The sequence below is a fragment of the Lepus europaeus genome, chromosome 5 (assembly GCF_033115175.1).
Source record: "Lepus europaeus isolate LE1 chromosome 5, mLepTim1.pri, whole genome shotgun sequence".
NCBI lineage: Eukaryota > Metazoa > Chordata > Mammalia > Lagomorpha > Leporidae > Lepus > Lepus europaeus.
This window is the reverse complement of record NC_084831.1, coordinates 121,977,985-122,005,928: the sequence shown is the minus strand read 5'-3', so window position 1 is coordinate 122,005,928 and position 27,944 is coordinate 121,977,985. Positions and strand designations below refer to the sequence as shown.

General features: G+C 54.9%; 1 protein-coding gene across 1 annotated transcript; it reads right to left on the bottom strand.

Moving 5' to 3' along the window:
* Positions 1-18,697: 18,697 nt before the first annotated feature.
* HAPLN2 (hyaluronan and proteoglycan link protein 2) lies at positions 18,698-20,340 on the bottom strand. Its single transcript, XM_062193664.1, has 5 exons — positions 20,253-20,340; positions 19,693-20,046; positions 19,431-19,547; positions 19,152-19,334; positions 18,698-18,981 (listed from the first exon to the last, which is right to left on the bottom strand). The coding sequence occupies exons 1-5, from the start codon at positions 20,338-20,340 to the stop codon at positions 18,698-18,700; spliced, it is 1,026 nt and encodes a 341-aa protein (XP_062049648.1).
* Positions 20,341-27,944: the final 7,604 nt, after the last annotated feature.

The window sequence follows — 27,944 nt, the reverse complement described above, 5'->3', positions numbered from 1 at the left end:
GACCAGGCTGCGCGTGCGCATGCGCACACACTCCTCACGCCCACCATCTCCACGCTGAGTGCCCACCAGCTGACAGCCCAAGGCCTCCCATAGCAACGGAGCGCCAGCACCAGGCAGGGTCAGCAGGGGAGGCGCAGGAGGCGCGCTCTCAGCTCTGCCCTCTGCAGCTGGGTGAAGAGCCACAGGAATCCACACAAAATCAGCGAGGACTTCCTGCCTGCGGGAGCCACCGCCATCCTCTTACGAAGAGTCCTATTTATTGGAACACAGCTAATAACAGTGTTAGCTACATCACCAGCTGAGCCACTGCAGATTCTCCCTGAATAAAATCTGGAAGGTGCATGACGTGGTTGGCAACGGCCAAGTTGGCCTTAACACAGGCGGGGGTAACGCTGTGGGTGGTGCCATCAGGGTAATGCTGCCAACAGCTGTACCCCGAAACTGACGCTGGTCTCTGGGTCTGTAAGAACCATGTGGGCAGAGCTATTCTGAGGGGGTGGAGGGAGGGACGTGGGAATCCCCACAGGAGGAATCCCCAGCCCCCTGGCCGTGCCCGCGAGGAAAGCAGGAGCGGTATTGAGTTCAGCTAACAGTGAGGGACCACCCAGCTGATCCAGGCCTCCTGTTAGATGCTTGCCAAGGATACCCTTCCCTGTGAGAAAGATACTGCTTCTGCCTCCTTGCCGAGGTTCAGCGAGGTCGGCTAACTCACCCAAGGTCACACAGCAAGTGAGTGGCAAAGTTGGGATTCCAGCTCCAGAGTGGGCACCCGGCTACTGTGGGGATGCCCCCGACAGGGCTGCCGCCAGCGCTCCTCCCGCGGCGCACCGCGGCGCGCAAGGCGGGCATGGAGTCGGGGGTTGGCCGGATAACCACAGCCCTGCCCAGGACAAGGTCGGAACCCCCGGGCGGCAGTGCGGGGCTGGGAGCACCCAGGACCCAGAGGGGGTGTTCCCTTTAGCCGACTGGCCCAGGGGCTGCTGATGGCAACGGCCAGCAGCAGTGGGGGTACCCGCGGCGCAGCTGGCGAGTGTAGCCAGGGGGGCTCGGGGCTGCCGGCCGCGGACCTCGCGAAGGAGTTGGGGGTCGGGGAGCTGGGTGCCTGGGAGCGTAGGGCTGCGGGGTCAGGTCGAGGGCGGTGGGGGAGGAGGGGCGGCGCTCCCTTCTCTCTCTTCCCTCCCAGGACTGGTGGCCGGGCCGCGGTGACACTCACCTACCGAGAGTCGGGGCCGGGGGCGGCACTGCGAAGTTTGTCACCTCCTCCAGAGGGGCCTCTGGGTCCTCGGCTCGGGTCTCCAGCTGCCGCGGAGACTGCGGCGGGGACTGCGCGGACGCGCGGAGAGGCCGGGCCCGCAGGATGCTCGGGAGAGGGCGCCGGCCCGCCCGGCGCAGCACAAAACCCCCTTTCTTACCCCCGCCCCCGCCCCGCCTTTCCCCGGGGCCGCCCCCGCCCCCTGGCCGGGAACGCGGGGGTCTCGGGACGGTCACGGGACCCACTGCCTTTTCTGTGTCGGTTCCCGGCCGCAGCGGCGAGAGCAAGGACGAGCGAAGTAGGACATCGTTGCGGGGATGAGGAGCCGAGGACCTGGAGGAGAGAGGGAGGGCAGAAGGGGTGGGGAGGGAGAGCTCACCGAGCTCCGGGGTGATGTTGCAGCTGGAGGGATGAAGGTTAGACAGCCGGAGGGACTTCCCATTGGTCAAAGGGGGAAGAGGAGGGACTCAGACTTGGACAGTAGGGAGGAGGACCAAGGGCTCCTGGAAAGAGACACACCCCTCCCCCATAAAAGTGGGAAGCTCCTGTTTGGAGGCAGGGACGGGGTGCAGATGACTGTAGCCACTTTCCTGGAGGGAGCTCTGATTGGGTTTTATCTCCGGAGGCACTCGCACTCCCTGCACAGAGGAGGAGCTGACTTTGCAGCGGGAGGGGTGGAGGTTAGACAGCAGGATCCCGGCCGAAGCAGAGCAAGTCCAGAGGTTGCCAGGCCTGGGGGGGAGCAGGGGGCACAGGGAAGGGACATCGCTGGTCACGCCAACCAATGTGCAAAACACGGGCGTTGCTGGGAGCCCACAGGGCCAGGGCTGGGGCTGCTGAATGTGCAGCCTGGCGCCAGGGGGTGGGCCCTGGGTTCTGCCCAGTGTCCGGGACTCCCTGGTGCCCAGAATACCAATGATAGCCGCCCGCCTTGGGCTCCCAGGCCCCTGCTTCACTGCTTTCCCAGGCTCAGTTCCCTCCTCCCTCCTGGGACTCCTGGCAACCCCCTCCCTGCCCCCACCCAGGGACTGGACTATGGGCAGGACAGCCTGCTGCCTGAATTCTCATTGCTGGACGACAGTGCTGGCACCAAGGACAGCTTGTGGGAGGCCTTGATCCCCATAAACTCCAGGAGCACCCCCAAAATACCCCAAGTCAAAAGGGGTGCCTGCAATGGGAAAGCAGCCCCATGGCAGGCCTTCAGCCGTCTCTCCAGAGGGTTCTGCAGTGCTCCGCGCTGGAGGCTGCAGCTCCCCACTCCCCACTGCCTGGATTCTATTCCCAGTGCTGTGGACATGGTCCTAAAAGGCTTTGCGGAGCTCACCATACCCGCCCCGCCCCAGCTCCTGGAGGATCTGGATGGAGGATTCTGCCTCCTCCCCAGAGGCCTGTCCGTCTCCTGTAGGGACAGGGCAGGAAGACCTGGAGGTGACGCGTGGTAAGGTTCCTCAACAAGAAAAACGCCCCGGGCAGGGATGCAAGACCAAGGGACAGAGCGAGGTACTGGGAGAGGAAGAGCCCGCAGCTCACTCATTTCACCCGACAAATATGAGCCGAATGCCAACACAGGCCAGGCACTGCTTCGGGCTCTAGGAACGCAGCCGCAAGTCCTCTATAGGATAGAGAGGCTCTGAGAAGGTCCTTGGGGACAGGCTGAGCAGTGCCTGGGCAGCCTCCCACTTTGCGTGTCGGAGCTGGAAGGAACTCCCTCCCCCACGCGTCCAGCCTGCCTCTGCGAGGACTCTGTGGAACTTGCCTCCATGTGGGCACCACAGGACCAGAGGCCAGCCAGGCTGAGCCAGGCACCCCCGGCGGCTGAAATCCAATCCCAGGGGTGGCTCAGCTAGAACCCCAGTTCTTATGCGGGAGAAGCCGGGCTGTGAGAGAGATGGCAGAGAGAATGACCTTCCTCGCCTCTCACCCTCGCGGCCACAAAGCATGGGCACACGCGTCGGCGCTCTGAGGGTGTCCAACCTTGGCCAAGGCCAGCAGCACAAGGGCTGGTGCCAGACAGTCTGTTCTACCAGGCAGACCCCTGGGGGGAAGCCAGACCCGGCGTGAGAACATGCAGCTGCTTCGGTGACAATGAGGACTCTGGAGCACAGGCGCTGGGGCCAGGCTCCTGGTTTGCCCCCGGCAGTGGCAGCCCTCAGAACAGGCTGTGTGTCTCTGGACCTGCCTTCTGCGCAGGCAGGGGGGACTGAGTGCCGCCACGCTGGGCAGTCAGTCCCCAGCCCCTGCGTAGGGCTTGGGTTCAGCAAAGTCAGGTTCGTTTCCTTTGTGGGCCACACACATGCTTGAGCACAGGGACCCCCTACCCCGTGCCGGATCTGGCCAGCAGGTCAGCGGACCACTCCCCCGTGAGTGGTTTGGAAGCAGAGTCCTTTCCCGTGGCTTCCTCGGAACTCCTCCAGTGTCCCCAGCTGGGAAAATGGATGCCAAAACCAAACCTGCGCTTTGAACTGCCTGTCACTGATCTGGAACTTTCTTTCCAATGACAGAGCCTTGTGTCCGGACCCGTGGCCATGACTCTCGCCCTGCCATTTGCTGTTGGCTTTCTGAGAGGAGGCAAGACCTCCCTCTGTCTGGCCCCTTCCTCACCAAAGGGTCTCCAGGGACTGGCTGAAGGCAGCAGGACCCATGGGAGCAGGGAGATTGACAGTTGGGTTTCAGGTAGACCTGAAGGCTCTGACACTGGAGGAGGTGTCAGGAGACTTATGTGTTTCTAGATGAGGAAATGGAGGCCCAGAGAGGCAAAGTGACTGTCCTGGGTCACACAGCACGGAACTGGACCCTGACCAGAGAGAGAGTCTCCAGCCTCCCAGGCCAGGGTCCCCCAGGCGTCTCTCTCAGGGGAGCGAGAGGAGGTGGAGAGAAACGGAGGGAGGGCGAGCGTGGGTAGCTCTCCTCCGTCTCCCACATGCAGCCCGGCTGGCTGCCTCCCAGCCTCCGAGGCCCTGGAGACTTTTCCAACCTCTCTGGACGAGAACAATCCAGCTCCTGCCTCCTCTCCACCCCCCAGCATCCCATCCAAGCCAAAGCTGAGGCCATGACCCAAGCAGAGCAAACAGACTCTCCCTCCAAGTTCCTGCATCCGGAGCTCCCCCTATCTGCAGAGCTAGCCCTGGGCTGCTTGCCGGCTGCCTCTCCACAGCTGGTCCTTGCAGCCCCCGGAACATTTGCCCCTGTCTCCCCGGCTTGCTTGCGGGTGGGGGGCCCAGGCAGCTGAGACCCTGCACACCAACAGGCACCTGGGTCCTACACCGTGGGGATGTGGGAGTGGGGCTGACTGGGGCGGGGGGTGTTGGGGACTGAACGCTGGCACAGCTGTGTGCAGAGAATGGGGGCTTTGATAGCTTCTGAAAGGGGCCAGGAAGCTCGGGACCCCAGGCTAGGCGAGGGAGGGGCCGGAGCTGGCTGGGTGTAGCTCTGAGGGCCCCTGCTGCAGGCAGCAGGGGCAGGAGGGGATGGCGGTGGATAAGGGAGGTCGCGCTGGGACCGAGTGGCTGAGCGGCATCGCGAGAGCCTGTGCTGCACTCCAGGAGCCGGCCGCCCCCTGAGCCGCTCAGACGCTGGCCGTGCATTCCAGGCTGAACAGCTGGAGGACCCGGAGGGCTTGACCCTGAACACATTCGCACCTGCTCTGGGTCTTTCCCCCAGGGGACCCTGCTGCCCCATCCCAGCCTCTCTCCACTCAGGTACTACTCCTCCTCAGCTCCAGCTTCTTCACCTGTTAAACGCTAAGAACACCTTGTTGTACCATTTTGATGTTGGAACCACGTAAATGTTTTATGTAAGTAAAATAGAAAATTTAAAAGAATTAAATTTAAATTAAAAAGAAGAAAAATGAAGTCATCGCTAAAGTTCTAAGATAAACATTAACAAATGCACCTGACTGTACGTGAACTTGGAGCAAAACCACATGGAAGAATTTTCTTTCAAGTGACCACAAAACTCAGCATTTTGACTACAAATCCATTGCCCTCTAAGAACAAAGGTATGGTGGATAAATCTTTTTTAAAAAAAAAGATTGATTGATTTATTTGAAAGGCAGAGTTATAGAGAGAAGGAGAGGCAGAGACAGAGACAGAGAGAGAGAGGTCTTCCATCTGCTGGTTCACTTCCCAGATGACCACAACAGCTGGAGCTGTGCCTTTCTGAAGTCAGGAGCCAGGAGCTTCCTCCGGGTCTCTCACGTGGGTGCAGGGGCCCAAGGAGTCAGGCCATCTTCCACTGCTTTCCCAGGCCATAGCAGAGAGCTGGATCAGAAGTGGAGCAACCAGGACTCGAACTGGTGCCCATATGGGATGCCAGCACTGCAGGCATTGGCTTTACCCACTACGCCACAGCACCGGCCCTTGGTGGATAAATCTGAATGCTGCCATTATTATTCTGAGCATTGTTGTATTTTCTTGAAGATTTTATTTTTTTATTTGAAAGGCAGATAGGGAGGTATCTTTTTAGTTTAAAAATTTTCTTTTTAAAGAGAATTTATTTATTTATTTGAAAGGCAGAGTTACAGAGAGGCAGAGGCAGGGGCTGAGAAAGAGAGATCTTCCATCAGCTGGCCCACTCCCCAAATGGCTGCAACAGGCCAATCTGAAGCCAGGAGCCAGAAGCTTCTTCCAGGTCTGCCACGTGGGTGCAGGGGTCCAAGCAATTGGGCCTTCCTTCACTGCTTTCCCAGGCCATAGGCAGGGAGCTGGATCAGAAGCAGAGCAGCCAGAACTTGAACCAGTACCCATATGGGATGGTGGCACCACAGGTGGAGACTTAGCCTACTATACCACAGCGCCAGCCCAGATTTCTTCTTTTTTAAGATTTTTTTATTTCTTTGAAAGGCAGAGTTGCAGAGAGAATGCTGGTTCATTCCCCAAATGGTCACAACTGCTGCTTTCCCAGGCACACTAGCAGGGAGCTGGATTGGAAGTGGAGCAGCCAGGACTCGAACCAGCCAGTGTCCATATGGGATGCCAGTGCTGCAGGTGGCAGCTTAACATGCTACAGCACGATGCCAGCCCCAAGAGGTATCTTCCATATTCTGCTTTCCTCCCAAATGGCTACAGTGTCCAGTGCTGGGCCATGCTGAAGCCAGCAGCCTGGAACTCCATCTGGATCTCTTACATGGGTGACAGGGAACCACATACTTGGGCCATCATCCACTGCTTTCCCAGGTGCATTTGCAGGAAGCTGGATCAGAAGCAAAGCAGCTGGATCTCAAACTGGTGATGCTGGCATTGCAGGCAGCAGCCTAACCTGCTGCACCACAGTGCTGGGCCCTTGAACATTGTTTTATAGCACTGCTTATCATGATGAGTCAAAGAAGTAATTACAGTAATGGTGTTAGCAACCAAGGTGTTTTTTTTTTTCTTTTTTTCAATGTAAGAGAAGGGAAGTTAAACAAAATACATTTATCTTTAATCTGAATGGGAAATATCAGCTGAACTCATATATATATATATATCCAGTCCACTGAAAAGACTCAGAAGCCAGGAACGGGGATGTGGCGTACAGGGTTGAGCTGACACCAGCAACGCTGATTCGGGTCCCGGCTGCTCCACTTCTGATCCAGCTCCCTGCTAATGCACCTGGGAGGGCAGTGGAAGTTGGCCCAAGTGCTTGGGCACCTGAGCCCAGTTGGGAGACCCGGATGAAGCTCCTAGCTTCTGGCTTCGGCCTGGTTCAGCCCCGACTATTGAGGCCATTTGAGGAGTGACCCAGCAGATGGAAGATCTCTGTCTCTCTTTCTCCCTCTAACTCTGCCTTTCAAGTAACAATTAAAAAAAAAAAAAAAAAAAGGGCCGGTGCTGTGGCTTAACAGGCTAATCTTCTGCCTTGCGGCACCAGCACACCGGGTTCTAGTCCCGGTTGGGGCGCTGGATTCTATTCCGGTTGCCCCTCTTCCAGGCCAGCTCTCTGCTATGGCCCGGGAAGGCAGTGGAGGATGGCCCAAGTCCTTGGGCCCTGCACCCGCATGGGAGACCAGGAGAAGCTCCTGGCTCCTGGCTTCGGATCAGCGAGATGCGCTGGCCGCAGCAGCCATTGGAGGGTGAACCAACGGCAAAAAGAAAGACCTTTCTCTCTGTCTCTCTCTCTCTCACTATCCACTCTGCCTGTCAAAAAAAAAAAAAAAAAAAAAGACTCAGAAGCAGTGACAACCTAGTAGCAATGAATACCCTTTGGGTCCAGATTGTGGTCTCTAACTGCCACGTCTTTTTGGAAAAATTCCAGGTCTGGTGCTGGATAGTTTTGTCATGATTAAGAAGAAAGAAGTATGAAACTTAGGCAAGGGTCATGTCAAATTGACCCAGTAGCCAACTTGAGAAGACTCCCAATGCAAAGACAAAATTATTTCATCGTGAATTGAAGGTGGGGGCTGCACTATGGCACAGTGGGTGAAGCTACCAATTGCGATGTCAGCATCCTGTATAGGCACCAATTTGAGTCCTGGCTGCTACTCTTGCTAACACACCTAGGAAAGCAGCAGAAGATGGCCCAAGTGCTTGGGGCCCTGCCACCCATGAGGGAGACCTGGATGAAGCTCCTGGCTTTGGCCATAATGCTATTGCACTCATCTGGGGAATAAATCACCAGATGGAAAATCTCCTGTCTCTCCCTCTATGTAACTCTGTTTAAAAAAAATTATTCATTTATTTGAAAAGCAGAGTTACAGAGAGGCAGAGGCAGAGAGAAGGGGGGGGGGTCTTCCATCTGCTGGTTCACTCCCCAAATGGCCTCAACGTCTGGAGCTGCGCTGATCCTAAGCCAGGAGCCAGGAACTTCTTCCAGGTTTAACACGTGGTGCAAGGGCCCAAGGACTTGGGCCATCTTCTACTGCTTTCCCAGGCCATAGCAGAAAGCTGGATCAGAAGAGGAGCAGCCGGGACTGGAACCGGTGCCAATATGGGATGCCGGCGCTTCAGGCCAGGGTGTTAACCTGCTGTGCCACAGCGCCGGCCCCATAAATATATTTGTCTTAAAAAAAAAAAAAAAAAAAAAGGAGGGGCCAGCACTGTGGCGTAGGGGTAAAGCCTCTGCTCGCAGTGCCGGCATCCCATATGGGTGCCGGTTCGAGTCCTGGCTGCTCCACTTCCAATCCAGCTCTCTGCTGTGGCCTGATAAAGCAGTAGAAGATGGCCCAAGTCCATGGGCCCCTGCACCCACGTGGTAGACCTGGCCCCTGGCTTCGGATCGGCACAGCTCCGGCTGTTGCGGCCAATTGGGGAGTGGACCAACGGATGGAAGACCCCTCTCTCTCTCTGCCTCTCCTCTCTCTGTGTAACTCCGACTTTCAAATAAATAAATAAATAAATATTAAAAAAAAAAAAAAAGAACAGTTGGGGCCAGCGCTGTGGTGCAGTGGGTTAACACCCTGGCCTGAAGCACCGGCATCCCACATGGGCGCTGGTTCTAGTCCTGGCTGCTTCTCTTCCGATCCAGCTCTCTGCTATAGCCTGGGATTGCAGTAAAAGATGATTCAAGTCCTTGTGACCCCGCACCGACATGGAAGACCCGGAAGAAGCTCCTGACTCCTGGCTTCAGACTGGCACAGTTCCGGCCGATTCGGCCAACTGGGAAGTGAACCAGCAGATGGAAGACCTCTCTCTCTCTCTGCCTCTCCTCTCTCTGTGTAACTCTGACTTTCAAACAAATAAATAAATCTCAAAAATAAATAAATAAATAAAAGACCAAAATGTTAAATGTGCTTTTAAAAAGAAAAAAAAGAACGGTGACAGTAAGACACTGAGACATATCAAATACATAAAAAGTCTGTGAGAGGTGAGCTTTTTGTGTAGTGGCTGAGACGTGGCTTGGGACACCCACATCCCATTATCACAGGGCCTGTGTTCAAGTCCCGGCTCTGCTCCTGATCCCAGCTTTCTGCTAATGCATGCCCTGGGAAGTAGCGCTGGTAGTGCAAAGAGCTGGGTCCCAGCCGCACATGTGGAAGGCCCACACTGAGCTCCCGGCTCCCTGCCTCAGCGTCACTCAACCTTAGCTGTGGCAAGGGTTTGGGAAGTAAATCAGGGGGTGGGAGATATCTCTCTCTCTCTCTCTAATAAATAAATAAATAAAAATGGTTAAAGTTCATCAGGATACTAAAAAGTAAAAGTGCTGGTCACCTTTGGACATTGACAGTGCATCAGATGCTGGTTTGAAGTGATGAGCATAGTAACGCCCACCTGTGCTCCACCCAGTCTCCCTCAGCACTCCCTGCGAGAAGCCAAAGGCTGTAGGAGCCCATTTTCTACCTGTGGATGTACAAGGGTCTTCAGAAAGTTCATGAAAAAGTGCATAATGAAAAAAAAATCTACAGGGCTGGCACCGTGGTACAGTAGGTTAAGCTGCTGCCCACAATTCAGGCATTCCTTATGAGAGTTGGTTCAAGTCCTGGCTGCTCCACTTCTGATCCAACTCCCTGCTAATGCACCAGGGAAAGCAGCGGAAGATGGCCCAAGTGCTTGAGCTCCTGCTGCCCACATAGGAGACCTGGATGGAGTTTCTGCCTCCTGATTTTGGCCTGGTCCAGACCTACCCCAGCCATTGCGGCTATCTGGGGAGTGAACCAGCGGATGGAATCTCTCTCTCTCTCTCTCTGTAAACTCTGTCTTTCAAATAAATAAATAAATAAAAAAGTTAAGGTGTCTCCTGCAGCACCTGCATCCCGTGTTGGAACGCCACGGTTCGAGTCCTGGTTCTGACTGCCTGTGACTTCTTTGAGGCAGCAGGCGATTGCCTAAGTACCTGGGAGACCCGGATTGAGTTCTGGCGTTAGCCTGGCTCTGTTGCAGGTATCCAAGGAGTGAACCAGTGGGTCTTTGGCTTTTTCTTCTGTTTCTTTTCTTCTCTTTTCAAATAAAGCAAACAACTTAAAAAGAAAATTTCCATTTTACAACTCTTAATGAAATAATAGATCCAGACAATGATCATTAGTCCCATTAGATTAAAAGCTCCTGGGTGGGGTGTGCATTGTGGTGCAGCAGGTTAAACCACCCCTTGGGATGCTCAGATCTCATAAGGGAGTGCCAGTAGGAGCCCCAAATACCCCACATCTTGATAATGCATTCTTGGAGGCAGCAGGTGATGATGGAAGTACTTGGGCCCCTGCTACCCTTGTGGGTGACCTGGGGAGGTTCTGGGCTCCTGTCTTTGGCTTGGCCCAGCCCTGGATATTGTGGGCATCTGGGAAGTGAACCAGCAGATGAGATTCTCTCTCTCTCTCTCTCTCTCTCTTGCCTCCTGTGGGGTTGGGGAATCAGTGGCTATTGTTAGGGATTTGTCACAGCAGCCACAGGAAGCTCACACCATAAGAAGTTTTGTAAGGAATAGGCAGACCCACACTGCCTGGATCCGCAGGTCAGCTCAGCATCAGTGGAGCAGAACAGCGAGGCGCCAAGTGGTGTCTGATGCCGGGGAGGGGGTAGTACGCAGGATCACTTACAGAATATTCCCAGGGAAAACGTGACTGTGAATTTAATCCGACTTCTACATGTAATTATAGGGGAGCCAAGAATACGTAAAATGATGCACAAGGATACACTCAGCCAGATGCAGAATGTGGGGAACTTGACAAATGACAAATAAAATGGCAGGGGTAGAAATATCATAGCTGGGGCCAGTGTTGTGGCCAGCAGCTTAAGCCTCCACCAGTTGTTGGGCATTGCCTAAAATAGTCCCTAACAACATGGCGCCTGGAGGATGTTCTGGGGGGCGTGTCTGTGGCCACTGCGGTTAAACCACCTGCAGGGATAGGTCCTGTTGCAGTTGATTTCTCAACAATGTTGCAGTGGATTCGTTTCTGAGAGGAGGAGCGTGGTGGGGACAAGAGGCACGGAGTCACCACACAGACCCCGGGAGTCGGGTGAAAGTGGGCTTGAGGCAAGCAACCCGCACACTCATTTATTTCAGTATAACAGCTTATATAGCCAAGACCAGCCAATCCAGTCAAGGGGCGGTCTATGCCCCATCCAATCACAGCCTGTAGCCAGGCAGGCTCCGTTGCCAGGTGGGATTCAAAGCCATTCCTGAGTAACTGACACTGGCTTGCCAGTGGCCATCTTGGCATGGCCTTCTCATTCTACCACAAGGTCCAATTTAGTTCCGGACACGTGGACAGTACATGATCTCTATACCTTGCTTAAGATGCCCCTGTGCTTGGTCCACCCACACCTTCATGACCTTTTCGCTGATTGGCTCCCCTATTGCGCATGTCTTTTTGTAAGCTTTATAAGCCTGTACACTTTCTCAATAAAGTAGCTCCTGCTTCCACAGAACTCACGGGTGCTTGCTGCGGTGTGCTTGAGCCGCCGACCTTTCCTCTCCAGTTCGCCTTGTCGGGGAGTGCTTGTACTGCCCCCTGCTGGTCAGGGACCAGTCTCAGGCTTAAGACCCCAACACCAGTGATGTGATGCTGGCATCCCAAATGGCAGCACTGGTTTGAGTACAGGCTGCTCCATTTCTGATCCGATTTCCTGCTAATGTGCCTGAGAAAGAAGCAGACGCTGCCCCTGACACTTGGATCCCTGCCACTCTTGTGGGAGATCTGGATGGAGTTCCAGGCTTCTGGCTTCAGCTTGGCCCAGCCCCAAATGCTGCAGCCATTTGGGGACTGAACCAGTGGATAGAAGTATTCTGTGTGTGTGTGTCTGTCTCTCTCCCCATCTCTATTTCTTTGTGTGTGTCCCCCCCCCCTCTCTGTCACTCTGCCTTTCAAACAAAATAAATCTAGTATAGCTTAAAAGACACTTTAAAAAAATTAACCACCACCACATGAAAAATTAACCAACCCTTAGTTGGATCCTATTTTGAGTAAATCAGGCACAAAATTATATTTTTAGACATTCAGGGGAAACTTATTATGAACTAAACATTAGATGACATCATTTTAAAAATCTGTTTATTTAAAAGAGAGAAAGAGAGAGAGGGGTCTTCCATCTGCTGGTTTACTCCCCCAAACCCACAATAGCCAGAGCCAGGCCAGGCTCAAGTCAGGAGCCTGGGACTCAGTCTAGTTCTCCCCCATGTGTTGCAGGGAGCCAAGAACTTGAGTCTCCGCCTGCTGCCTGCCAGGGTGGGCATCAGCGGGAAGCTGGAGTCAGAAGCAGCGCCAGGCTCTCGATACGGCACGCAAGCATCCCAAGCAGCTTCTTAGTCACCCAGGCAGCAAATGCCCACCCCAGACGACACGGATTTTGTTGGAGGAGTATGATAATGGAATTCTGGTTATTTTTTAAAAGACTTATTTATTTGAAAGTCAGAGTTACAGAGCAAGAGGGGAAGAGAGAGAAATGTTTTTCCTTCACTGGTTCACTCCTCAAGTGGCCACAAGGGCCAGAAGCTTCATCTGGGTCTCCTACATGGGTGGCAGGAGCCCAAGCACTTGGGCCATCTTTCACTGCTTTCCCAGGCACATTTTTGTAGGGAGCTGGATTGGAAGTGGAGCATCCGGGACAGGAACCAGGGCTCATTTAGGATGCTGGTGTCACAGGCAGCAGCTTTATGCACTGCACCACAACACCAGCCCCAGATATGCTTATTTTTTAAAAGATTTATTTACTTATTTGAAAGTCAAAGTTACACAGAGAAACAAGAGGCAGAGAGAGAGAGAGAGAGAGAGAGAGAGAGAGAGAGGTCTTCCATCTGATGGTTCACTCCTCAACTGGCCGCAATGGCCAGAGTTGCACCGATCCAAAGCCAGGATCCAGGAGCCAGGAGCTTCTTCTGGGTCTCCCATGTGGGTGCAGGGGCCCAAGCACTCAGGCCATCTTCTACTGCTTTCCTAGGCCATAGCAGAGAGTTGGATCAGAAGAAGAGCAGCCGGGACTCGAACCAGCGCCCATATGGGATGCCGGTGCTTCAGGCCAAGGCATTAACCCGCTGCACCACAGTGTCAGCCCTGAGTTATGCTTATTTTTGAAAAGCCATTATGTGTTAGAAATACATACTGAGTGTTTGCAGGTGAAATGGCAGGATGTCTGGGGTTTATTTCCAAATATTTCAGTAAGAACAGAGGGCCGGTGTTGTGGCATTGTGGGTAAAGCCTCTGCCTACAATGCCACACTGAGGGCCTGGGAAAGCAGCAGAAGATGGCCCAAGGGCTTGTGTCCCTGAGGCCCACTTAGGAGACCTGTACAGAGACCTGGCCATTGCAGCTATCTGGGGAACCAGAGGATAGAAGATCTCTCTCTCTCTCTCTCTCTCTCTCTCTCTCTCTCTCTCTCTCCCCCCCCCCCTCTGCCTTTCAAAAAAAAAAAAAAAAGAACAAACACAATGGAGAGTATTCATAAAACAAGCAGGGCAGAGTTTTACTAACCACATCAAGCACATGCTGGGGTGATTCATCATGTTACTTTCTCAACCTTTGTGGATGTGTCTAAAGATTTCCATTAAAAATCGAAATAGTGGGGCCAGTGCTGTGGCACAGTGGGTTAATCCTCCGCCTGAGGTGCAGGCATCCCATACCAGCGCCGGTTCAAGTCCCATCTGCTCTACTTCCGATCCAGCTCTCTGCTATGGCCTGAGAAAGCAGTGGAAGATGGCCCAAGTCCTGGGGCCCCTGCACCCGCGTGGGAGACCTGGAGGAAGTTCCTGGTACCTGGCTTCAGATCGATCCCGCTCCAGCTGTTGCAGCCATTTGGGGAGTGAAACAGCGGATAGAAGACCTCTCTCTGTGTCTCTCCCTCTCACTGTAATTCTCTCTCTCAAGTAAATAAATAAAATATTAAAAAAAAATAGGAATAGCAACATGCAGAGAAGTTGTAAGAATGAGTGGCATTGTGCTGTTGTGGTAAAGAAACGGGGCTTCCCAGCAAATGGGAAGCTCTCCCAAGGCCATTTCTTTTTTATATTTCATTTATTCTAAAGGCAGAGAGGGCTGGCGCTGTGGCTCAGTAGGTTAACCCTCTGCCTGTGGTGCCAGCATCCCATATGGGCACCAGTTCTGGTCCTAGCTGCTCCTCTTCTGATCCAGCTCTCTGCTATGGCCTGGGAAAGCAGTAGAAGATGGCCCAAGTGCTTGGCCCCTGCACCTGCATGGGAGACTGGGAAAAAGCTCCTGGCTCCTGGCTTCAGATCAGCACAGCTCTGGACATTGTAGCCATTTACAGAGTAAACTAGCAGACAGAAGACCTTTCTCTCTGTCTCTCCCTTTCACTGTCTGTAACTCTCTCTCTTAAATAAATAAATAAAATCTTAAAAAAAAAAAGGCAGAGAGAAATAGAGAGACAGAGGGATCTTCCATCCACTGACTCACTCCCCCAAATAGTCACAACAGCCAGGGCTGGTCCAAGCTAAAGGCGAGAGCCAAGAATTTCATCCACGTTTCCCACATGGGTGAGAGGGGTCCAAGTACAGGTGCATTAGCAGGGAGCCAGGTTGGAAGCAGAGCAACTGGGACTTGAACCAGCACTCATATAGGATGCTGGCCTTGAAGACAGCAGCTTAACCAGCTTCCCCACAATGCGGGGCCCCCTGGTCATTTGCTAATGTTTCTTTATCAAGGCTGAAGGCATCATACTGAAGAAAAGCCTCTTCCTAACTGCTGAGCTGCTGGGGCCCAGGATATGACTTCATCATAGGCCAGACTTAGAAAATCCAGATGTGGGATGGGGGTGGCAGGTGCCGATCCACATGCTGCAGGGCGTGGACCGCCCTGCTTGGTGCTTGTGATGTTCACCAAGTCGTTCCGGGTCCCCCACGTCTTGGCCCTAGGATTGCTCTTCCCTGCCCCCTGGTGGTTGGCGGAGCCCTGTGCTTAATTCTGGAGACTGAGTTGTGACGTGATGGCTCCGGGTCACCTCTGGGTGTGAGCTCTTAGCTGCCTGGGGAAGATCCTCCGGAGCCCTTTGTATTTTTCCCCTGCTGGGTGGTGACTGACAGCATTTGAGATGGCGGCTGCTCTATCGGCCTAGGCCCCTGAATGTTTACAACGAAAAGAGCCTTCTTGTTGATCACAGTCCCCATGTGAACAGTGAGATGGTTGTTCTAAGCCCTGAGATTTCAGAGCTGTTATCACAGAATATTCTAGCTGATCCTGAATAATACCATGCTATACAGCACCCAGTCCCACAAGCTGCTTGCCAAGAACCAGAGTAACAATCATTATTATTGTTGGTATTATATATATTTTTCAAAGATTTATTTATTTGTTTGTTTATTTATTTATTTGAAAGGCAGAGTTACAGAGAGAGAGGGAAAGGTCTTCCAGCCACTGGTTCATTCACTCCAGCTGCAACAGCTGGAGCTGGGCCAATCCGAAGCCAGGAGCCAGGAACTTCTTCCAGGTCTCCCATGCTGGTGCAGGGGCCCAAGGGCTTGGGCCATCTTCTACTGCTTTTCCAGACCATAGCAGAGAATTGGATCAGAAGTGGAGCAGCCAGGACTTAAACCAGCACCCATGTGGGATGCTGGCACTGCAGGCAGTGGCTTTACCCACTATGCCACAGCGTCAGCTCCAGTATTATATATATATATATATTTTTTTTTTTTGACAGGCAGAGTGGACAGTGAGAGAGAGAGACAGAGAGAAAGGTCTTCCTTGTGCTGTTGGTTCACCCTCCAATGGCCGCCATGGCCGGCACGCTACGACCGGCACACCGCACTGATCCGATGGCAGGAGCCAGGTGCTTCTCCTGGTCTCCCATGGGGTGCAGGGCCCAAGCACTTGGGCCATCCTCCATTGCACTCCTGGGCCACAGCAGAGAGCTGGCCTGGAAGAGGGGCAACCAGGACAGAATCCGGCACCCCAACTGGGACTAGAACCTGGTGTGCCAGTGCCGCTAGGCGGAGGATTAGCCTGGTGAGCAGCGGTGCCGGCCTCCAGTATTATATTTTTGTAAAGGTATTATAGCTATGCTTCTGTGTGTCCCAGGCATGCACTACCCAGCACATGCAATGTCTCAACCATCGCAGCCACCCAGGAGCCAGACAGCATTAGCTCACGACCAAGATGAGAAAACCAAAGCTTGGAAACCTGCAAACATTTCCTTTGCTGCTGTTGATTATTGAAGGTGTTGTTCATTTTCTAATTCTCTGTTACTTATATAATGTCCATGGGATGAATTCTCTAGCACTCATAACAAGGACCTTCTCAATAAGCACCAGGCACCAAGCACGGTTAGAACACTTCTACGTTTCACTGCACACATTACTATTCTCTAGAACAGGCTATTGGTAGTGTAGACTGCCTGAAACCTATGAGAGATCTTCAAAAAGTTCGTGGAGCATGCATATTATGGAAAAATAAAGCACACGTGTACTTCACACAGTTTGTGCACCAAAATTAGCTGGTCTTTTAATTCCAATTCTCATGAACTTTTGGAAATGCCCCTGGCCAGCTCTCCTCCCAGGCCAGCCAAGTAATGAAAGTCAACAGAGTGCCTTCCCCTAGGAGGTTCACACCTCCCTTAGGATATACCCCATGTGAAGAGATAGATAGGTCTGGGCCTCTGAATTTAGAAGGCCTAAAGCCCACCAGATTATTATCAAGCCCCTTCTATCAGGTTCTATTTGCCTCTCAATCAGAAAACTTAATTGTAGCTTAGACAGCACCTTTCTTAGCTCCTCTAATAATGACTCTGTCCTTTGTTCTAGGCCCTGCCTAGTGCACTTGGGCCTCATTCCTTTGTAATCATAACCTCTACCACCAATGGCTCTACTCCCAACATGTGTGTACTGATGGTCCTCTTCCCCACTTAATGCTGTATAATTGTTCAAACCTGGTAAATGCCACTCTTAGGATCATTCGTTACTATCCTCACTCTGTCTTTTATGACCTTGTCTAAATATGATCAGAGTCGGCAAACTTGGAAGGCTTCCATAGCCTTGGCAACTCATGACGACAGCCTAGGATGGTTACTGGCGCCATAAACTAGAGTGTCAATTTGTTGGGTCAACAACAGGAGCCACTGTGCACTTGCTCCTCATGTGGGATCTCTGTCCTTAATGTGCTGTACATTGTGATTTAATGCTATAACTAGTACTCAAACAGTATGTTCCACTTTGTGTTTCTATGTGGGTGCAAACTGTTGAAATCTTTATACTAAATTGATCTTCTGTATATAAAGAGAATTGACAATGAATCTTGATGCAAATGGAAGGGGAGAGGGAGCGGGAGAGGGGAGGGTTGCGGGTGGGAGGGAAGTTATGTAATCCATAAGCTGTACACTGGAAATTTATATTCATTAAATAAAAGTTAAAAAAAAAAAGGAAATGCCCTATGTATATATCTCATGCATATAAATTACTAACGAGTTTGACTCCTGAACACTAGTGGGTTTCCTTCTGGTGGCGGTGAGAGTTCCTGGTCCTGGGGCCCCATTGGCCTTGGTGGCCACAGTCGCCTCCTTCAGGCAGGGCGGAGTTCCCACCTATTGTAATGACGTGTCTCTCCCGTCTTCAATTCTAACCCCCTTGGGCGGTCTTGTGGCCTAGCTGCCTGAGACCTTGGCATCCCATTGGGTGCTGGTTTAAGTCCCAGCTTCTCCTTTTCTGATCCAGCTCCCTGCTAATGGGCTGCGAAAGCAGTGGAAGATGGTGCAACTGCTTGGGCCCCGTCACTCACGTGGGAGACCCAGATGGAGTTCCAGGCTCCTGGCACTGGCCTGGCCCAACCCTCCGCCACTGTGGCCATTTGGGGAGTAAACCAGCAGGTGGAAGAACTCTCTGTCTCTCCCTCTTGTTCTGTAACTCTTTCAAGTAAATAAATAAATCCTTAAAAAAAAAATCATAGTCCCCCGGAATCGCTTCTAGTAGACCGGCAGCATACAAACACATTTGAAATCTGTGCGGGTCTAGCTTACACTTGCTCTGTGGAGCGCCGAGGGTTAGCCCGGGGGTGTGGGGCGCTCCGGGTAGAGTGGAACCATGGAGTGCATTTAGGTGGGTGTGCGGCGCCCCCGCGTGGCGCCTGGCGCAACCGCAGCCTTGGGTTCCCCCGGGTGGGCCCTGGGCCAGGCCCAGCACCACGTCTCTCCTTTGGCTTATTTGTGCTGTCCCGTGAAAACACCGCGTCTCCCGCAGGCCCACCCCGTAGCAGCACTCCTGTGTTCTCAGGAGCACAGTCCGCACCGTGGGTTCAGGAACAGACTCCTCACGCGCTCTCACATTCCCTGACGCCTCGCAGCGCGTGCAGCTCCGCCCAACACAGAAGGTCCGCGAGTTATTTTATTGCTGTACACAGGAGTCAGTTAATGCCCCCCGGACGCCCCTCTCGCCGCGTTCCCTGCTGGGAGCTTGCGAACCGCGGCGCCTCTGCTATGCGCGGCCCCGAGGGTCGCACCCGGACCCCACCGCCAGGGGTGCCACCACGTCCCCTCCCGGATGCCGGGCCAGCCGGGGTCCGTGGCCCGCAGCCACAGCTGGGAGGGCAGGCTGGAAGGGCCGCTTCTCAAAGGGCTGTGGAGACCCCGGTGCGACTCCCGAGCTCCGAGGCGGGAGCCCCGGTTCCTACTTTTCGGCGTAGCAGTAGGTCCCGTAGGTCGCCTGCTGCGGTCTGGGGAAGCCAAAGCTGCGCACCCCGGGGTCGGGGAGGCCCCCGCAGCGGGGCCGCGGCGCGGTGATGGGGAAGCGCACGCTGCCGTCCGCCAGCCAGCCGCCGTCGCACTGGTCCAGCCCCGAGAACTTCCAGGCGGCGTAGAGGTGCCCGACCTTGGCCACCGCGGCCCCGCGCCGCCGGCACGCCGCGTGCGCTTCAGACAGCGTCAGCCGCCCGGGCACGAAGAACACCTGGCCTGGGAAGCGGAGCGCATCACCTCGCGGCCGGGTGGGGCCCTGGCTGGCGGGGTGCCTGCGGGGCGCGGAGACGCGGGCAGTGCCGGGGGCGACGCCCCGATCGCCCGCCGCGAGGCCGCTCCGCTTCCCGCTCCACCAGACCCGCCCCGGGCCCGGCCTCCGTCCTCACCCGCCAGCGCCGAGGTGAAGCAGAAGGCGTCGTAGCGGTCGCGCTTCCGGTCGCGGGGTCCGTAGCTGCGGATCCCGGGTCTGCCTCGGCCGCCGCACGGGGCGCGCGCAGTGAGCACGGGGTAGCGCACCGAGCCCTCGAGCAGCCAGCCCGCGTTGCACCAGTCCAGACCCTCGGTCCACGCTGGCGGGAGACGGGGGACGGACAGGCGTCACAGCAGGAGCCGGGTCCCCGGCCGGCGTCCTCGTTGGGTGCCCTGGGGCAGCCCCGCCCGCTCACCCTGGTACAGCTGGGCGTAGGTGGCCAGGCGTCCGTCCTGCTCCTCGCACGCCTGCTTAGCCTCATAGTAATTGAACTGGTACCGGCCCCGGCTGGGTTGGTAGGGAAACACCACACCTGGGGAGGGGTGGCGGTGAGAGCTGGGAAGGGCCCCCGCTGAGCTGGGAAGGGCAGGAGGGGGCAGGGAGGTGCAGGGGAGGAGCCCTGGGGGACCCGCGGCGGGGCGCCCGACCCTGGCTAGACGCACGCGGCAGGGCCTCACCCTCCAAGCTCAGGGTCAGCGCCACGCTCTCGTCCTCGAGGCCGGTGATGAGCTCGCAGCGGTACCGGCCCTCGTCCTCGAGGCGCACGCCCGCGATGACCAGGGAGGCGTCCAGCCGGTGCCCCCTCCGCATGGTGGCGCGGCCTCCCAGGGGCCCGTAGCCCCGCGCGTGCAGCCCGTTGGTGATGAGGATCACCGTCTCCCGGAGCTCTCCAGGTTCCACCTTGCTCCAGCGCACCTTGTAGCTGGGAGGCGAGGCGCCCAGGACGCAGGGCAGCGTGGCCGTGGCCCCACGACGAGAGTGAATGACCTCGTGGATGGGGGGCAGGAGGTAGTGGGGGCCCGGGTGGGGTGCTGAGCAGAGGGGGCCACAGTGGCAGGAACCCCCTGGACCTCACTGCCCCGCGTGCCCGTCCGGTCTGTCCCCAGATGCCTCCCCCGGCCGCCCCCAGCCCTGCAGAGTTCTCTGGCAAGGACGCCTGCTCCCGGGGTGCCTCCAGCTGCGGCCCTGTTTGCTCTCTCCACCCTGGTCCACCTTCTGGGCTGGGCTGGGGTCTTACCTGGGTCCCCCAGGGCTCTGTGGATGACTGCGAAAGCCCAAGGGAGAAGGACGCGCCAGAGTGTGTGCAGGGTGAGCTGGCCTGACATGGCAGGGAGTCAGCCCGGCACTGCCTACAGGGCACAAGGGTAAGCACCCGGTTAGGACTGTGGGGAAGGGGTGGGACTCCTGGAGGGGGCTGTCCCTCTGGAAGCCAAGGGGGCAGAGAAAGAGTGACAGAAGGAAGATAACTGGGTGTGTGTGGGCAGGGGGTGGGAGGAAGTAACGCCCCCTTCCCCCAACCCTGGGCCCCTCCCTCTCCCTCTCTCACTTGTCCCAAGTCAGCAGGTCCTGACTTACCATCTCTTCTTCCTGTCCCCTCTCATCACAAGGGCCACTTCCCAAGGATGCCAGCCCTAGTGCAGCCTCCCGAGGCGCTGCTCTCCAGCCCCAAGCCAGAGTCACTGGTGCTGGCCACGCGGCTCCCTGCTGCCCTGCGGGAAGTCCTGTCTCCCACCCAGCTCCCGGGCTATCCACCGCCCAGCCCCTCCCCTCCCTGCCCTGTACACCCTGCTCCAGACAGAGCTCCTGGCAATTTTTTAGAAAGTTTTTAAAAATATTTAATGTTTTATTTATTTGAAAGAGTTTCAGAGAATGAGAGACAGAGATACACAAAGAGAGAGAGAGGGAGAGAATATCTTCCATCTGCTGGTTGACTACCCCAGATGGCCGCAGTGGCCAGCCAGGGCTGGGCCAGGCGGAAGCCAGGAGCCTGGAGCTGGACCTGCTATGCTACATGCTGGCTGCTCCTGGCAGTTTGTAAAACAGTTCGCCCCCAGGCTCACTTCCTTTCCACAGGCATCCGCTGGGGGAGCTCCTCTGAGAAAGCCCCCAGCCCCTGGTTTATGACACTATAGTCACTGTAGTGCTCCGTGCTCCACTGCGCTGCGCTGGGGGCTTTCTCTTGGAAGCACTTTTAGGGGCTGCTTGCACCAGCGGCATCCCATATGGGTGCTGGTTTGAGTCCCAGCTGCTCCACTTCCGAACCTGCTAACGTCCTAAGAACAACGAAAGATGTCCCAAGTGTTTCAGCCCCTGCTACCCACGTGGGAGACCTGGAAGAAGCTCCTGGCTCCTGGCTTCAGCCTGGCCCAGCTCCAGCCATTGTGGCCATTTGGGGAGTGAACCAGCAGATGAAAGACCTCTCTCTCTCTCTCTCTCTCTCTCTAACTCTTTCAAATACATAAATCTTTTTTTAAAAAAGTACTTTTGCCAGCGCTGTGGCTCAATCCTCCGCCTAGCGGCACTGGCACACCGGGTTCTAGTTCCAGTCGGGGCGCCGGATTCTGTCCCGGTTGCCCCTCTTCCAGGCCAGCTCTCTGTTGTGGCCCAGGAGTGCAGTGGAGGATGGCCCAAGTGCTTGGGCCCTGCACCCCATGGGAGACCAGGAGAAGCACCTGGCTCCTGCCATCGGATCAGTGCGGTGCGCTGGCCGCAGCGTGCCGGCCATGGCGGCCATTGGAGGGTGAACCAACGGCAAAGGAAGACCTTTCTCTCTGTCTCTCTCTCACTGTTCTCTCTGCCTGTCAAAAATAATTTTTTGAAAAAAGTACTTTTATTAGCACCTATACTTTTTTTTTTTTTTTTTTTTTTTTTTTTTTTAATTTTTGACAGGCAGAGTGGATAGTGAGAGAGAGAGTCAGAGAGAAAGGTCTTCCTTTTGCCGTTGGTTCACCCTCCAATGGCCGCCGCGGTAGCGCGCTGCGGCCGGCGCACCGCGCTGATCCGATGGCAGGAGCCAGGTGCTTCTCCTGGTCTCCCATGGGGTGCAGAGCCCAAACACTTGGGCCATCCTCCAGTGCACTCCCTGGCCACAGCAGAGAGCTGGCCTGGAAGAGGGGCAACCGGGACAGGATCGGTGCCCCGACCGGGACTAGAACCCGGTGTGCCGGCGCCGCAAGGCGGAGGATTAGCCTAGTGAGCCGCGGCGCCGGCCAGCACCTATACTAACTTTGAATTTGAAAGTAACACACATGCATGCACAGATGATGTCAATGAGGCCGTCCAAAAGTTATAAAGTGTAAAGTTAGGCAGTTGGAAAAGTTTCAAATGCAGTTATATCAGTAGGTGACTCCTCCTGCACTGTATCTATATCTATTCTTCTACCTTGATGTTTTTTAATTGGACTGAGGACTCTGACCTGACTTTATTCTCTTTATTTTTAAAATTTTCATCTACTTCAAAGGCAGACGGGGGTGGGGGAGAGAGAGAGAGAAAGGGAGAGACAGAGAATCTTTCATTCCTTGGTTCACTCCCCAAATGCCTATGTAGCCAGAGCTGGGCCAGGCTGAAGCCCGGAGCCAGGAGTTTCTTCTGGGTCTCCCACGTGGGTGGCAGGGGCCCAAGCACTTGGACCCTTATCCGCTGCCTCCCAGGGTGGGCATTAGCTGGAAGCTGGGTTGGAAGCAGAGTAACCAGAACCGGAACCAGGAACTGGGTTATGGATGCGGGTGTTGCAAGCAGCTGGTGAACCGCTGTACCACAACGCCCAGCCTTTCTTCATTTTTCTCCTGATTGTACTCATTTTCTAATTGCATGATCTTGAAGAAGTTACTTAACCTCTCTGTGCTTCAGTGTCCTTGTCAGTAAAACGTGAGTGATCCTGGCACACTCACCTCACTGAGATGTGAGGATTAGATAAATACATATATGTAAAATGCTTAAAATAATGCCTGCTACAGAAGAGGTGCCCTGTCTTTATTGGCGGTGGCTTCCAGTTCTCAGCAAAGTTTCTGGCACAGGGTGGGAGCAGAATAAATGTGTGCGCATTTTAATGAACGAGCTCACATCAAAGCCTGGGAAGAGGGAGAAAACACCCCGTGGAGCCAGAGAACTCAGCCCCGTCTTCCTGCAAATGAGGGCCAAGTAGGAAATGCCAAAACCACGTCCCGGTGGTTAAAGTGGACGGATCTCGGGTGGGGAGGGGAGCTAGAGATCCGCTTCTCCCTCCCCGGGGAACTGGTGAGAAGGGCAGTGGTGGCCACAGAGATGCTCCCGGGCCGACCGTCGTGACAGCTCGCACGAGACGTTTCCGTCTGGTGGCCTCGCGCTGCCATGAGCCCTCCACATTCACCCCTGTGAGGCAGGGCCACTGAAAGCCCCCTCTAGCACGTGGTGACACAAAGGTGCACACAGCTGGGAAAACGAGGGGTCTGCTGGGACTGGAATCCAGGTCTGAGAGTGAGGCTCAAGCTCCTAATCACCAGTCTACACGAAGCTCCCTTAACAACCTCATGGAAAAATAGAATTAAAAGATGTTGATTTTAGTGCACCAAAAATGAAATCCATGCATCATTTCTTTTCTTTTTATTTTCGTAATACATGTTTCCATGAACTCTCTGGAGACTCCTCATATCCGTGTGTTTCAAAACAGGTGCACAGGGGCCGGTGTCATGGAGCAGTGGGTGAAACCACCGCCTGCGATGCCAGCAACCCGTATAGGTGCCGATTCACATCCCGGCTGCTCTACTTCTGATCCAGCTCTCTGCTAATGTGCCTAGGAAGGCAGCTGGAGAAGCTCCTGGCTCCTGGCTTCAGCCTGGCCCAGTCCTGGTTGTTGTGGCCATTTGGGAAGTGAACCAGCAGATGGAAGACCTCTCTCTCTCTCTCTCTCTCTCTCTCTCTCTCTCTGCCTCTCTGTAACTCTGCCTTTCAAAAAATAAAAAAGTAAGTCTTTAAGAAAGAGAGAGAGAGGAAGAAGGAAGGAAGGAAGGAAGGAAGGAAGGAAGGAAGGAAGGAAGGAAGGAATTGTAGAGAGAAAGAAAACAGCAGGTGGCTGGCAGCCCCACTGCCTACCTGTTAAAAGCCGGTCTCTTCAGCAGACGGGAAGCCACGCTTAGCAGCCCCCTGCCCTGTTTGCTGCGGAGGAGGTCCCGGGGAAGGAATCGCTCTGGCTCCCACGCGGTCTGAGCACCTTAAAGGCCAGGAACCTGAGCACCTGATCAACACGGTTGCTCCTTTTGCACCTTGGAGGAAAGGCTTCTTCCCTGTGCTCAAAGAAGACGCCAAGGTGCCCAGACCTGCCCCCACCCATCAGTCCACTGGGCCAGGCGAAGTGACCAGTGTCCAGCCCTGTGACTGGAATGGTGAGGCTCGCTGTACTGGGGCCAAGGAAGAGGCTGGACTTAAGATGAAGGACTGGAGCTCAGGAAGGGAGATGGGGTAACAGAGGCCACCCAGGGATGGCTGCCCATGTGCTCATGGCGGACTCTGACTGCTTCTGGGTCGGGGCGGGGTGGGGAGGCGGCTGAGTGGTGGGTATGAGCATGCATGGGGATGGGAATGGACTCCAAATGTGGCTCCAAGAGCCACAGCTGGACAGCTGCAGCTACGCCTCCATTCCCACACAGCTGCACCTATGCCACACCCCTCCCCCCGCCACCTCCCGAGGATCCTTACCTCCGCCTGGTGCCTGGGTGGGCATCGCCTTTGGGGAGAGCCTCTCAACCTGGAATCCAGACTTCCAGCTGCTCCAAGAAACCTGACCTTCGGCCCAGCCCTCCGGTCTGTCTGTCTGTCCTTTCCTTCTCTGTCCCCACCCCGTCGGAAGCACAATTTCCCATTGTCTCAATGTTTCCCCCTATTGTTGAATAACAGGGCCCCTTTCTTTATCCCGTGGATAATGGCAACGAAATGTCAACAGCTGGGGATGTGGGATGCAGGACCGGCTGGCACATACCACCGGAAAAAGGGCCCGGGGAGGGAGGCGGGCTCGTGGTGGGCACTGACATCGCCAAGGAAAAAGGAATGGCGTGAGGGGGGAACAGATGGTGGGAAGGTTGAAGTGGGGTCCCCATCCATACTCCAGACCACGGGATGCTGAAGAGATCCTGTCAGAGGCTATGGCTGGGCTCCGTGGCGGGCAGAGGGAGTGGCCAGTGTTACAGGAGGACAGATGGAAATTAGGCGGCTAGGATTTTTGTATTCCCAAGCAGGGATGGGGGACATTAAAGGATGGAGGGACCTTAAAAAGCTCTCCGAGAAGGCCGGCGCCGTGGCTTAACAGGCTAATCCTCTGCCTTGCGGCGCCTGCACACCGGGTTCTAGTCCCGGTTGGGGCGCTGGATTCTATCCCGGTTGCCCCTCTTCCAGGCCAGCTCTCTGCTATGGCCCAGGAGTGCAGTGGAGGATGGCCCAAGTCCTTGGGCCCTGTACCCGCATGGGAGACCAGGAGAAGCACCTGGCTCCTGGCTCCTGGCTTCGGATCAGCACGATGTGCCAGCCGCAGCGGCCATTGGAGGGTGAATCAATGGCAAAAAGGAAGACCTTCCTCTCTTTCTCTCTCTCTCTCTCTCTCTCTCTCACTATCCACTTACCTGAAAAAAAAAAAAAAAAACTCTCTGAGAGAGAAGCCATCCTCTCTGTTTTCTATTTCCCCACCTCCTCCATCAGCACAGAGGGCACCCTGCTTCCATTAGTCTCCAAGAGACTCCTTCGTCTCTCAGGGTGAAGGTTTGCATTCTCTGAAGTCTGTCTTGAGAGGAACTTGTCTAAACTCCTGCTGGAGTTAGGTCCGTTCTTAAAAAGAGGCATAGTTTACACACAGGGAAGTGCATAATTGCTATTGCTAAGACATGTATTTATTTGAAAGGTAGTTAGAGAACAGGAGCAACAGATAGAGAGAGAGAGAGAGAGAGAGAGAGAGAGAGAGAGAGAGAGAGAGAGATCTTCCATCCACTACTCACTCCCCAGATGGCACGCAGGTGCAGGGGCCCAAGCACTGGGCCCATCTTCTGCCGCTTTCCCAGGAACATTAGCGGGGAGCTGGATTGAAAGTGGAGCAGCCAGGACTCAAACTGGAGCTCAAGTGGGTTGCCTGCGATGCAAGCAGCGGCTTAGCTGTGCCACATGTCGCCCCCCAACCCCAGGTACAGTTCTGTGAATCTTCACCCTTGTACACACAGTCTACGCAGCAAAATCCCCCAGATGGCCTGGGCCCCTGCACCCACGTGGGAGACCTGGAGGAAGCTCCTGGCTCTTGACTTCGACTTGACCCAGCTCTGACCATCTGGGCCATTTGAGGAGTGAATCAGCAGATGGAAGACCTCTCTCTCTCTCTCTCTGCCTCTCCTTCTCTGTAACTCTGACTTCAAAATAAATAAATAAATCTTAAAAAAAAATCTCCCAGATGAAGACGTGGCACATGGCCAACAGTGCGGAGCAAGCCCAGTTCTCTCTCACTCGCTGGGGGGAGGGGGGGACACATCCAGCCCTGTACATGGTCATTTAGAAACAGCTTGAAGTCGCCTGGCGGCCGTTCCTCCCTGTGTTATTAGAACCAGGTGCTTTCAGAACCAGAGGGGACCTCAGGACACAGAGGCTCCTCATTCACCCCACAGTGAGGAAGGGGATTTGTCCAAGATGTCACACGACAGAGCTGGCTAATCAAGCCCACAACATTCTTTTTTTTTTTTTTTAAGATTTATTTATTCACTTGAAAGTCAGAGTTACATAGGGGCAGAGGCAGAGAGAGAGAAAGACAGAGAGAGAGAGAGGTCTTCCATCTGCTGGTTCACTCCCCAAATGGCCACAACAGCCGGAGCTGGACTGATCTGAAGCCAGGAGCAAGGAGCTTCTTCCAGGTCTTCCACACGAGTGCAGGGGCCCAAGGAGTTGGGCCGTCTTCCACTGCTTTCCCAGGCCATAGCAGAGAGCTGGATAGAAGTAGAGCAGCCAGGACTTGAACTGGCGCCCATATGGGACGCCGGCACTGCAGCTGGTGGCTTTACCCGCTATGCCACAGCGCCGGCCCCTAGAACATTCTGATGTTCCTACTAATCCCTCCCCTGCTCCTGTTCTTGACGCTCCAGGTCAGGCGTGCTCCGGTCTGTATTTGGGCCATACCTAACACTAGTAGGGAGCGCTCTTACCCTGTCTACTCGATCCCAGTTTCTAAGCCCTTCCTTTCCCTGCCCCCCTCCATCCCCGGGGGGACTGTCTCTTATGAGAGAAGACAAATAGCCCCTGTCTCCTCGGCCAGGACATCCTGGCCCAGCACATCTCACTGGCTTCCTCCCAACTCAAACACACAGCCTCCGGGCGGAGGGAGGGCTGCTCGAAGCGGCCGCCTCTGCTCCCAGGCTCCCCACATCACTTCTGAGCAGCGGCCTGGAAGGCTGTGGTGGGCGCTTCCTGAGCCGCTGGGCCCTGCAGGGGGAGGCCGGTATGTGTGACAGACACAGACAGAGCCCTTTACACAGAGCCTAGCTGTGCTTGCTTTGCTCAAGGTCACTGTCACTTTCATTCTCAGCTTTCCCCAGGACACCATGAAATGAGACAGGCGGAGATTGCTCATGCTTGAGTTGGTGTGTTTTCCCTGACTTGGCATCTTTTTTGTTTCTAAATATTTTATTTTATTTTATTTCATTATTTATTTGAGAGGCAGAGCTACAGAGAGAGGGAGAGACAGAGAGAAAGGTCTTCCATCTGCTGGTTCACTCTCCAAATGGCTGCAGATCAGAGCTGGGCTGATCTGAAACCAGCAGCCAAGAGCTTCTTCCGGGTCTCCTGTGTGGGTGCAGGGGCCCAAGCACTTGGGCCATCTTCTGCTGCTTTCCCAGGCCAGAGCAGAGAGCTGGATCGGAAGTGGAGCAGCCGGGACATGAACTGGCGCCCACATGGGATGCCGGCACCGCAGGAGGAGGCTTAGCCCACT